The 13,405-nt window shown below is 41.3% G+C and overlaps 1 protein-coding gene across 2 annotated transcripts in view; it reads right to left on the bottom strand.

The window, feature by feature from the left end:
• MYRIP (myosin VIIA and Rab interacting protein) overlaps positions 1-13,405 on the bottom strand; it is a 223,514-nt gene that overhangs the window by 119,938 nt on the left and 90,171 nt on the right. For both annotated transcript variants that reach the window (XM_072851423.1, XM_072851424.1), the window contains one exon: positions 3,129-3,350. In XM_072851423.1, the coding sequence (XP_072707524.1) occupies positions 3,129-3,350 (222 nt within the window). The remainder of the gene's footprint in view (positions 1-3,128; positions 3,351-13,405) is intronic.

Raw genomic sequence — 13,405 nt, 5'->3', positions numbered from 1 at the left:
TAAATCTAAACCAAAACGCATTAGGATAATGTGTGCTAAATCTGGAAAATTGGGGAATTGAAGGAAGGTTCTCCAGTTCCTCACAAAATCTATATAGACATTGCTGTAAAGACATTTCTGAGCATTGAGATTCTATACTGAGCTGAATCTTGTAACTTTTAAAAGATGCATTGTAACAGGAGACATGCTTTAAAGGAGTTCAAAGACCAAAATCTTCATTGGCTTATTGATGAGTTTACTGCTTTTGGAAGAAGCAGAGACTAACTTTTTGGCTCGATTTTCTACAAATGTTCAATGTTTCAAATGCTGACCTGCGTATTTGCTCTCTGCTAAATGTTAATGCAGATCTCTGCCTTGGAAGATGAAAACCAACTTCCACAGAACAGGTATCTCCACTAGGGTCACACCTTGAAAGACTAACTCAACATGACAGATTTTCTTCAGTGTCAAGATCACCCTAGTGCAGGAATCTACCAGGAGACTACTTACAACCTGCAAAAGTTGATGCCACTTTTTCAGAGGAACATAATGGGAAATAAGATTAGTCTAAACAAAAAGGTACAGCTCCCAGAAGGGTTTTAAATCCTCCATCAAACCTGAGTGATGTTTATGCAATGTATTGCTTTCTAAAAAATTTTAACCAAGTCATTGGTTCTGATTCCCACATGATACAGGAACTTTTCAGAATTTTCACATGTGCATATAAACAACATGTATCTTCGTAATTCACCTAATTAGAGTCTCAAGCTCTAATGTATGAGGTGAACCATCTTTACAAAAATTTATGCTGAGAATGCTTTATAGCCTTTTGTACAGCAAGAAACTGTTTCTGACATCAGAGAACTGGTTGACATATTCGAAATACATACTAGAAATAAAACTCAGGATTATTCGAGCACTGCTCTAGAGCAGAGCTGAAGTGCACAAACATCATTATAGGAAGTATGAACTGTGTATGTTTGTACTTTTCCAGTTTGACTAAACTCTTTCTGCACAGCAGAGAATTACAACATTAACTCTTGTAGAATTAAGCAAAAACATATAGGGAGCGGGAGAAAAAAGGAGAACCTGAAAATGCAGTCCTCTCTGAGATATTTCTAGCTCACAATCTATTGTGCAGTAAGATGTGCAGACAAGCAGCAGCTAAAGAGAGAACCACCTCCACTACTTGTCCTATCTTATTAAAAGAAAAAATAAAAGACATAAGAAGATGAGCTGGGGAGGGGCAGGGGAGCACAGTCCATGCTCCATTTGAGGGGTCACTGAGAAAGTGACGGGAACTCACAACAGACTGTAGTGTTTCCATCTGTGTTTTTCCCTGAAAGAAGTACTGACTGATAGTTAAAAACAAAAAAACCCACCACCCTCCACCACCCCCCAAAACCAAAAAAAGCCCCCACCAAACCAAAACACCTCAGCAGCCCCTGAGGAACGCCAGTCCCTGCTTCCCCTACAGGGATTTGTAAGTTGCACAGTCCAATCAATAAACCAGGTCATAAAATGATTAGCAGCAGTGTCAGTTAGTTAATTTATTCACTGAAAAATAACTCAAGCTGTGTCTCAGGTCTCATATGTTTATAACTGAGTTACAGGTGGGTGACTCTGAGGCCTGCACAGGATTGTGGGAAAAGCACTGACTTCAAGGGTCAGAAATTGCATTTTTATAATACGGCTACAGATTTTCCTTCTGAAATTAAATTCTTCTGAGACTTTTTTTGTGGAGTCAGCAAAAACTATTTAAGTGCAGTTCATCAGCATCCACAAACCTGGCTGCCTGTTCTGCTGCCCATACGGGTGAAGTCAGGAGAAGTGGAAGGAAGAGGTGTAACATGAAACGGTTGAATGACTAAAGTAGAAACAAGCACTGGCTCCACAGCTCTCTATGTTGCTGGAAAAGATATTCCTGTTGTTCTGCTGCCTCCTCACTCGGGTAAAGGGTGCGTGTGTAGGTTTTCCAAGGTAAAAGGCAGAGAAGGAGCAGGTGCCCCGGAGAATACAACCTCCTTTGGGTTCAAAGGCTGGCATTTGGAAACACAGCATCATCTCTCTGGGATCCCTATGATTTTAAGGCCCTGTGTCAAAGGGCACCCACTTCATTTACAGATATTATGTGAAAGCTTAAATTTCCAAGTGGGTGTTGATGGGAAACAAGTGGGAGCAATGAGTCTTTGGTGAGCACAGGAATATCATACAGCATTGGAAAGGGACTCAGCTCTTGTCTTCATCCTGTGTTCTCCACTAAAGGGAAAGACAAAGAATAAAAAGCCATATTTGTCACAGTTGCTCAGCTGCTTTAGTCACCAATGTTCAAAATTAAACTATGACAAATCGAGTTACTTCATTCACCCTTCTTGTCTGAGTAAAAAGGCCTTGGTCAGTGCTACGTCACTACAGCTAAGGCTGCTTTTGGTCTGCAATGCAGACGAGAAGGACTACCACAGTCACTATCCAAGGAATGGCCCCTTTGCTGCGGATATGTGTTCGCTTGCATTTGCTTTGTTTTTCTGGTGCTATCTTTAAATGTTGTGGCTCTGTTAGCCTCAAAAGGGTGAAATAGTAAATCCCCGATACCCTCTGCAAATAGAAGCCTGGCAGCATTTTCTTAACAGATGTTAAGAATAATAACAGGTTGCACTGCTATTTTGTCTAGTTATTTGCCAAAGTAAGCCCAAAGCATCCCCACCAATAAGCTGGCATTTAGAAAAGCACTCCAAAACACAGTCACAGCTGGATGATCTATTCACCAATATTCTTCCTTCCACTCCCCACCCATCAGTGGGATTTGCTGCAAAATGATTAACTGCCTTACTACCATCTGTGCTCACGTTCCCTTAGTAACCCAGGCATTTCAGGAGATCCCAGCCTTGCTCAAGCTAAGTCTAGTTACTGCTTACTGATTCATCAGTCCAGCTAAGTCAGCCTGGAAAATGCAACAGGTAACCAAACACTCTCAGAACAAATTAACCTCTACAAAAAACAGGCACATCACACCTCAGGAACAAATCAACCCCTACATAAACAGGTAGTTCATGTCCTATCCTGCCAGTGTTAGCTACTGACAAATACAGGGAAATGCTCACATTGGGCCACAGCTGCTTTACACAGGTTGCTGAACAACAGGCCCTTACCTTGCTTGCTGGCAGACGCTGCAAATCCAAGCCTTCTCCTTCTTCTGGTAAGAACTGCAGCTCTTGCAGATGTTGTACTTGCAGTCTTGGCACTGTCGCTTACTGTTGATAAGAAACGTGAAAGGGGAACAGCAGCGAATACAGCAGTGCTCGTTGAACTTCTGCTGCTTTGAAAGAATGCTGCACTTGTTACCCTCTTCATCCAACTTCTGCTTCATTTCACTGGAACAAAAAGCAAAAGAACAAAAATATAAACAAAATTTCAATGGGAAATCTCCTCTTTGCCTTTCTCCTCTTTCCACATCTTCATGTTATACTCTTCGAATAACTTTTGCAGGTGTGAAATAAATGTCAGAAATGCATATTTTAAATCCTGAATTGGGAAGCAAAAGCTCATATATTCCCTGGAGCCACCCGTAGCAGACCCATTTAAACTGAGTCACGAGCCAGGGCAAACAATCTCCTTTCACTCAGCTCCAGCAAGACAATCCTCAGGAGAGCCAGGCTGCTGCTCCAGGTACTCCAGCTGTGCAAAGCCATAGAGTCATTTGAGAATTCAGGGCTGCTTTCAGAACACTTTACAAATAAAAAATTAGTCTATGAAAAGTCAAAAGGCTTGGTGCACAGTAATAAAAAATCCTACTGATCAACAGTTTTGAAAACAAAAGTGCTAGGTTTGCTTTGTTCTGACCCATGGGGTCATATTACTCATAATAGCTCCAATTTGTCAAGGAAGGTTAATCACATACTTAATTTCAGAGAGATTTGGGTGTTTTACTAGTTAGGACCAATACTGAGCCAACTGTTTGTGAAAGTGTTTGCAGATCCCCTGAAGTTTTCTGTATTCCAGCAGAAGAGCTCATTTATTAAAAAAATAAAATAAGTTGTGGGTGTGCGGTATTCAGGAATTTGCTATCTCCCATTTTACAGTGCTTTTTATATTTTACAAATTAGGCAATATATTCCACGATATGAGTAATAAAAAACATCCAGAAGGAACAGTTGTGTAGGTAGACAAGTCTGCAAACTCATCACACAGTTTCTGGCATGTTCAACTAGGATATACGCTAAGATAAAAAAATTAGGATTAATGAAAAACATGTTAAATAATAGCTTATAGAACAGTGTGCATGTACATATATTAATTCTTTCCATTTCTCAGAATTAGTGGTGGCTACCTTACTATTTCCAATTGCTGATAAGAAACACTTATAAAACTAGAGTAACAAAAAAGCCTAAACAAAATTTAAAGGTACCACAAAAGACAAAGTTGCAGGAAGAAAGAGTCATGACCAGCTGCTAAGTCATGACCAGTCATGACTTACACTTACATTAATACTTAAATATCTTGCTACAGGAAAAAAACAATACACTTATTCCATACTTATTCAGGAACTCAACCAAGGTCATCTAAAAGCATCATTATGAGCCAAGCCTGGAATGTTAAAAAGGCTTGCGCTACTGGGTTATACATCATCTTATTTGCCATTTCTGCCTCAGATTCATAACTCAAAATAAGAACAGCCTATTTTATGAAAGTCTGACAGGTCAATTCTAAACCTCAAGTCTAAAAGGCAATTAAGGCACTGATCTACAGCATATCATTTTTGAACTTGCAAATGCATCATATTTAACCATATTCCAGATACACACCTTTTATAAATTTAAAACTTCAAAACAATGTATGTTTCTGCTGTTTGCCCCCTGTACAAAGGTTTGACTATTTTAGACCAGCTGCTCAAACCCAAGTAAATACTCTTTGGAGTTTCAAGTAAATAATCTTTCTTTATTATTTTTGTCCAGATAGCAAAACTTAATTGTTTTTCCACATTTTTACAGAATGTTAAAGGTGAAAAAGGTAAGAGATTATCATGCAAGAGAGGAAATGTCTGAATTATGCAAGTCAAACTGGCTTCCTCATGTAAACTGATAGAACTATCCCACAGATTAAATGGGATGGTTAGACTAGTTTGTCTTATCCCCATTCCTCCCTACTACCATGGTACCACATGGACAATCTTTCTAGGGGAACAAGAGAAGCAGCGAGCTGTTCCCCACGTTGCTCCTCCATCCACAGCACACATCCTGCTCCGCAGCAATGGAGTGAGACAGAGCAATGCTTCTACGCAGGGGATCAGGCAGGAACCCTGGGTCCCAGGAGAGAAGCTGGTGAAGGTGAGGGCTATACGATACAAGGAAGATTTCTGGCATGGAGAAGTGTCAGCAGCCCAAGATGCTGCAATCTTTGCTTCAGGCTGGAGATCCCAGGCAGCAGATGCTGGCCTCCCCGTAAGATGAGAACAGCTAAGGAGTCGAGGTCAGGAGGAGCAGTGAAAGAAGAGATTTTTGTCCTCACACAGCTCTATTATCTCCCAGAATTAGTAATACTGATATTTGGTAGTATCAGCCTGCACACTCAACATTGGCATGCTCAATGGCATTTTGAACCCTCATTAGGGCTCTTATGCATGATAGCAAGATAAACCACAGAAGCAAAGCCACCTATTAAAGCACTAAAATAATGCTCGCACAATATAAAAACAGGCAGTTTCATTCACAACAGAGCTAATAAAGCCTGATACCCAGAAAAAGCTGAGCACACACTGAAGCTTTTTCATCAGTACAGGCATTAATTACACCTCTCTCCTCTATCTGGCTGCCAACATTCATTACAGTGGTAGAACCTTAATATTATTAAGGCATCTGCCTCACTGTTAAATAGGGCTTAAATTGGCCAATGGATTCAAAAAGTCAATAGGATAGGGTTGGACAGGCTGGCAAAGAGAGTATGACAGAAAAAGCCTCATTTCCACAGGAAACCAGGCAGAACAGAAAAGAAAGCAATGAACATCCCTCGATGGCTGTAACAAATTAAAGCCCTCAAGCACTACCTGCCAAAGGCTATAATAGTTTCTATCGAGAATGTGCTGGTTTTGGCTGGGATAGAGTTAATTTTCTTTATAGTAGCTAGTACAGGGCTATGTTTTGGATTTGCGCTGAAAACAGTGTTGATAACACACTGATGTTTTAGTTGTGGCTCAGTCATGTTTACACTAGCCAAGGACTTTTCAGCTTCCCATGCTCTGCCAGGCGCACGAGAAGCTGGGAAGGGGCACAGCCAGGACAGTTGATCCAAACTGGCCAGAGGGCTATTCCATACCATATGGCGTCATGCTCAGTATATAAAGCTGGGGAAGAAGGAGGAAGGGGAGGACATTCTGAGTGATGGCATTTGTCTTCCCAAGTAACTGCTACACGTGATGGAGCCCTCCTTTCCTGGAGATGGCTGAACACCTGCCTGCCGATGGAAAGTAGTGAATGAATTCCTTGCTTTGCTTTAGTCACGTGCGCAGCTTTTGCTTTACCTATTAAACTGTCTTTATCTCAACCCACGAATTTTCTCACTTCTACTCTTTTGATTCTCTTACCCATCCCCCTGGGAAGGAGTGGGCGAGCAGCTGTGTGGTGCTTAGTTGCCGGCTGGGGTTAAACCACGACAGGGAGTCAAATGGCAAAAGGGACTGTCAACAGGACTTGTCAGATGAAGCCAAAAGGGTACTCTCCACACTCTTTCCTTGGAAGTAAAACATGGGTTTCCTATGAAGGTGAAGTGCTACACAACACTGGTAGGCAACTGAATCTGCCTGGTTTGAGGAAAATTACATAACCAAAGGGAAAAGTAGGCTCTGGTTTACTCCCAGCAATACTGAGAAAACCTCACTTGCACATGACTTCAGCTGGATGATTACTGTGAGCAAGATGATTAATGTGAGCTCCAATCTCACTACACCAAGAAAGTTTGTAGCGCTGGAATTCAGGAGGTACAAGTTGAAGTTCAAAGCATCCTGAGTTTGAAAGTCTCAGACTTTACCTTCAGGATGTTCAAATGGCTCGGTGCAAGAAGATTCTAACAATGGTCTAAGGAAAGGAGCACAATCAACAACACTGATTCTCTCATGCAGTGAAACTCACTTCCAAAAGGATGACAGTCACCTGTGCAGGAGCTGACTTTTTCTAAGAGGCAGGTCGAGCCAGACAGCCATTGCAAACATTCCCCCTTCCTCCCCATGCACACCGTTTCCCTCAACAAAACACAGATGGGGGGGATGGGACAGAGAAAAGAGGGAGAATGTGTGTGCACTCATGTGCACTTACTTCCCCCAGCATTACATTCCCTCCTTGGGGAAGTATTTCTAGGCATACATATAATATGTGTGCAAATAAAACAAGCAACGAAAAAAGACTTCACAAAATATTTCCCTTTAGAGGAAAGGATGGAAGAGTGGGAATCAGAAATGACAGCATTTATTCACATCGCTTAAGTCACAACTGACGGTGCTCAGCTATTATGGTTACGGGTAACATAGTAATAAAGATCTGCGGAGAAGAGAACTCCTGCTGTCTGAATGAATCTAAGATTGGATTTAATTTTCTTTTTCGAGTGGCTGCATTTCACTGATTGCCTATAAATACAAAAGAAGCAAAGAACACTCAATAGATACCCAAAATGTCTGTCACCAAGACTAATTCTGTCAAAGAATATTTTATTGAACTATAAGTTCCAAAATATACAGATGCATATTCAGATTTTTCCAGAGGCTTGTATTAATTAATCTACAACAGTTTGCATAGTAAATATGTAATTAATTTCAGGCAACATTTTGGGTGATAGACTCCTGGCACGTAATCCCACACAGTCAGGTTAGGAATACTTTCTAGCATAATGGTTTGGATGTAGGTTTTGCTATTATATTCTGAGGGTGAATAGTCATCTTTCCCTCTTCACCCACTACATTTTTTGTTGCCTTTTTTTTTTTTTCTTAATTTAAACAGCTTTCATTGTCATGGTTTATTTCTTTTTAGTATCTTAGAGGATCTTAACTGAATTTGCGAGAAATACGATATTCTGCTTTGCTGGTTTGTACAGTGGTTTACAAATGATAGGGTAGGTTAGGTATCACGTTATGCTGAAGACAGGTACTGCACAGCACATTGCACAGGAGGACACTGCTGAAATGCAGCTGGTGAGTTGAGCAGACATGCAGCACGTCTCATCGCATGACTGCTCCTCAACAGCTGGGCAACAGCCTCTCTGAAATACCTTGTCTGATATCTTTGGACTCTATGAATTGGCAGCCCCTTTTTTTGTTTCTCCAAATAACACTGCTTCAGACTTCTAAATGTAGGACAAAACCTGGCAAACTGAAGCTACAGGATTGTTTTCCTTGCTCTTCGCTGCCATTGATTTACAGAGCGATTTGTCCAAAGTCACCAGCTTTTTACATGCTTTGGTTTATCTGTTGTACAACAGTGGTAACAGTAAAACTCGCAATGGCAACAATAAACTTGTTTGATCTAAATATATAGAAAAATATATACAGAACACCTTTACAGCATCTTTCATTTAGTGACCATATAGTCCTCTCCACTGTTGTATTCTTGTAAGTAACATATTTACAACTTTCACAGCAAATGACCCTCAACCATTTTTTACCACAAGACCCGATTGCCTTATCTAGATAAAATTCTGTTCCAAGTCACTTGTACAGTATACAGCTAATTGAGTTCTTACTTATTAGCAAGTACGATAAGATGTATTTGGTGCAGGACTGTAATACCAAATGCTCTGTTTGTGCTCTGGACAGGCCTATTCTGGTGGGATTCAACAGGATTGAGGCATTTTCCATGTGTGATTGCAACAGCCCCAGATTCAAAAACAGGCTGGCAGGTTCAAACATAATTCTTCAACGTTTGCCTGAACAATGCCTTCTCCCCTAATAAATTTCTTTAAAACAACTGGTTATTGTATATAATTGCACCTCCTGAATACAGAAGTACACGCTTGTTTGAGAAAAGCTTTTCTGCTTTTTTACCCAAACACTCTTTTTTATAAAAGTTAGGTCTTTTTTTTAACTGGCAGTGTGATAAGGATGCTTGTTGTTTCTCTGAGCTACAGTTTGATATTCACAAAGCTCAATGGCTGTAATTATTCTATATTTTAATAAAGTGAAACAAATCCTAGATGGCCCTTTATGCTTCCCCCCAAGAGGTGTTACGGTGATTACATACTCAAGGGCTGGGGGCAGGTGGAGCTATAACCTCAAACTGCAAAGTCAACAGTAACATACATGTTGGCAACTTGCCATAGTAAGATAATACTGTGAGGCTGAAAAAAAGCTGGAAGGAAGCCTATGATGCCTTTGAGAAACACGTTAAAAAAAGTCACGGCTACATGTATAAGGCTAGAATGATCAAACTGCAAGCCTCTCCGTTGGGGGCAGCAGTGGAAGGGAATTCATAAAATAGCAGGACTGAAGGCCATGGTCAGCTATGTTACAACAAAAAAGCTAAGAAAACCTACCTGTTTTCCATATAAAAAGGAGAACAGTTCCTGGTGGAAACCTGACAGTTGGCTTGATTCACCCAGTGATTTGGGTAGCAGAGCCACCATGCCTTTTTTTCCTCGAACAGATCAGCAGTTGAAACAGCCTGGGATGTGGAAGATTAATTTAGGTCTCTGCTCTATTCAAAGGAGACTTAATATCCTCACTACCACCAACTTAGACGTCAGGTTGAATGGCTGCCTCAGGCATTGCTCCTCATCTTTAGTAAGATTACCATTAAGTTATTTACGAATTTTCACTGGAGCACAGAGCAAGACAGAAGCATAACCAAGCAGCCAAAGCACTCACAAGGCCAGGACACCTTGCTTTAGTCTTGCCTTAGGAAACATTTAGGTGTTCCACAGATAGCAGTACATCACCGATGGTTAACACACCCCTCTGGGAGGTGGGAGATGAGGTGAGGGTGTGCCCAGCAGGTTTTGTTCAAGAGTCCAGTTTTGGGAAGACTCTCCAATTACCCTTGAAAAGTAGCCTCACACAGAGGCATTTATGGGAAAGCAATGGGACCACTACCACTGGCAGCAGCAGAGACAGTCCTTTGGAAAGGATGCAACATGTGTTAGTCAGCTACAATGCAACACGCCAAGCTCCAAGACAGAGTCTGCATAGGGAAGTCTGTCTGCCAGGCTCCCCGAAACCCAGCTCTCTGCTCCTCCCTGAGGGACAGTCTCCAACTATAGGGCTGTAGCTAGTTTACACTTGCCTCACAGCAGTCTCCATTTCAGACTGGCACCTGCCAGTTTAAAGGCAAAGTCCAGCTGGTGAGGTTCCCATTTGCTCTGCTGCTTTCTTGGGTGATGGACAAATACAATTTTTCATACTGTTTAACCACCTCTTATCTTCCCCAAAAGAGAGTGGCAGTTAAATCTGTTCTAGATGCCTGCACAAGAAAAGAGAAAAATGGGGGGACAATGTTCCTAGGAGTTACAAAAAAAATCCCTTTTCCTGCACATCACTCCCTCCTGCTGAACAGAGCAGCTGCACTTTGACCACAAGTTATCAAAGACAGGTAGAAACTTTTGCCTTCAGTACTACAGATGAGGGCTTCTGTTTCCAGTCCTCTTAATTCAAATTACATCTATTTCATAAAATAAGCTACCTTTTATCCACCTGGCACTGGAGCCTTTTGTCCTTCAAAGACTAGTGAGCAGGCAGCATACACTGCAAAGTGCCTTTCTTAGGGGAGCAGTGTTCTGCTCAGCTGTGTAACTGGTTGTCTCTCTTCTCTGCATTTGTTTGCACTATCTCACCTCTCGGACTAGATTCAGATCACCAACTTGTCTTAAAACTGGTTTTAATCTTAGTTTGACCACTGTTAAGAGCCTTAAGACACTTTTTCCCTCCACAGAAGAGAATGCCTTCAGACATGCTTCTGGCCAGGCACCCTTCATGCTCACCTAACATGTACAAGCTACTGTGACATTTTGTTAGCACGAGATCTGAATTTCTACGTAGTACGGGGAGCAGGTGAACAAGTTCTGATATGCCTGTTCCCAGCCTTTCAGAGGAGCCATTTTCACCAGCTGCACCTCATATTTTTCCGCTCCCACAATCAGTCCAAGCCTAGCCTGTTGGGATGAGAGTTTCCTTGGGATACAGAGATCAGGTGAAAATACAAGTTCCACCAATACCCTCTAAGCTACAATGTTGGAGGACAAAGGGCTTTTCCTATTCAGGGGCCAAAGTGTACACAGTATTCCCATCTGTGCTCTCCTTAGACCTGCCAGATGTGCACCAGACACTGGGGTGTGGGTAAAGCTCCTTTAATCTGCGCAGAACCTGACAGACTCTTATTCCTTGGCTACTAGCACAATGAGAAGGAGTCACAGGCAGACTGTGACTGAAATTTCTCTCCCACTCACATGTTTTCAATTTGATGTTCAAGGTCCCAGATTGTGATTACTAGAAGTGGTTCCCACCTCTGCCCTTGCTTCCTCTCTTCTTCTCCCCCAGGAAGCGGACCAAGCAGGTCCGCTGCTAAATTTAGGGAAAACACTCACTGGAAGGTTTACAGCCCCTCTCTGATCCCTGCCCAGGAGTTAGAGCTGCCAAGGAGAGCTGCTCACCATTTCATCCCTTCCATGCTCTCTATACCACAAAGTGTGGCACAGTGCAAATACTGATGAAGCTATATGCTGACAGGGTCATATATCTTTTCCCCCTGGTGTATACAGTAAGAACCAAACTCTCCCAGCAGGCATATGCCTCCATCATTATTTACTCTCTAAAGGTTCAGTGCTCTTTTCTTTTAGCTGCCTCTTCTTCTCAGGCAGTTTATTCTTCTCCATCAGGATGGGCATCTAACACAACTCTCTAGTCCCAGGCAGTGCTACACCATCACCACACACACCTTTTGCTCTCTTATGTCTTTGCTAAATTGTCCCTGTTGAAACTCTACTTCCCTCTCTTTAAAAAAGTAGAGCACAGGATAGTACTTTGTCCTTTTACAGCAAATGACAAGTTAATTAATTATCTTAAAATGATGGCTTTTTTTCCTAGGCTCCTATCAACACAGTCACAATTGTGGCTCATGCTATATTTAACACTTAGTACATCTATTAGGATTCTACACGTTGGTGCTGTCAAAAAGCCTTGCTAGTACACATGCAAACACATTCCTTGCAGTTGGGGACCCTTTGAGGAACAAACATCACTTTAATCTGTGCAGAGAGATATCGATCCAGCAGCAGTAGCTGACTTTCAGTGAGGATTAGACAGCAGGGAGTGTGCCATAAATGGACACCCCCCCCCCCACAACGTAAAAAAAAAACCCAAAGCAAAACAAAAAGTCTTTGGGGGGAGACAGGGGGACACCTCAGCATTCAAGCACTAAGAGGCTCATAAATAGTTATGAGTAAGTCACTTGTATAAAAAAATCAGGAAGATTAATATTTCACAGTCAAACTACTCCAACTGCAGTTGCATTCTTTTATCTAAGCTCTTCCTAGCATCTCTTAAGGGTTTTTTCTCTTCAGCTTTTCATTTCTCTAAAATTAAATTTCTTTAAAATTAGTGGGTATTCCTATCAAATCTTGCTTTTTAATTTTTCTTTCCCTCTCTTTTCAAAAGTAGGAGCAAACACTAATGGTGCTGCATATATGCTAACTGATGATCTTGCCCCATTAAATTTTTTGCAATTGTTGTCGAAGTCTTGCCCTTTTGTTGCTTAACTCAAAAGGCCTATGATGACATCTATGTCCATAGCACGCACCACATGGCTACCAACGGTATGAACCCTGTCAAGGAAACAGTAACAGAAGCGGACATATGAAAGGTGAGCTGACTGGCATGCAACTTCAATGCCATCAGAGGTCTCATAGGATAGCAAAGTATTTAGGAGCTTAGGATAAGTTACTTTTATGTTTAGTTAAGGTTAAGTGAGGTACAAGAAGAAAAACCTATTTCAGTATTTTTTTAACCAAGCCTTTGCAACAACAATGTGCAGACTAAATGGACTCCATGTTACCCTACTGACATAACCCATCTGCCTCGGCTGATGTTCCTTGGAGCTGAATAAATTAACGCTAAAAGACAGATGTATACCCTACCTTCAAAAAATACAGTTATCCTTCTACAAACTGAGACAGCACTGTAAAAAATAATCAGTTACCTGCATAAAAAAGTATCATGGATTCTGGGGACAATCTCTTTCTAAAAACAAAGAAATCCAGCACAGTGGAAACACTGAACACTGTTGTGGGTTTTTTTGTTTTTTTTTTTTGTTTTTTTTTTTTTACATTTGCAAACACTTCTGATAATGGGAAAAGAATTGCATTGACACCTTCATATTTCTTATTAAATACCATAAAATAAATGTTATGAAGACCAACCTGTGGAAGCTTTGTGCTAATCACAGCTGAACCAGTTAAACTG

Source organism: Ciconia boyciana, chromosome 2 (assembly GCF_034638445.1).
Source record: "Ciconia boyciana chromosome 2, ASM3463844v1, whole genome shotgun sequence".
Classification (NCBI taxonomy): domain Eukaryota; kingdom Metazoa; phylum Chordata; class Aves; order Ciconiiformes; family Ciconiidae; genus Ciconia; species Ciconia boyciana.
The sequence above is the reverse complement of the archived record's forward strand: the minus strand, read 5'-3'. Positions and strand labels throughout refer to the sequence as shown.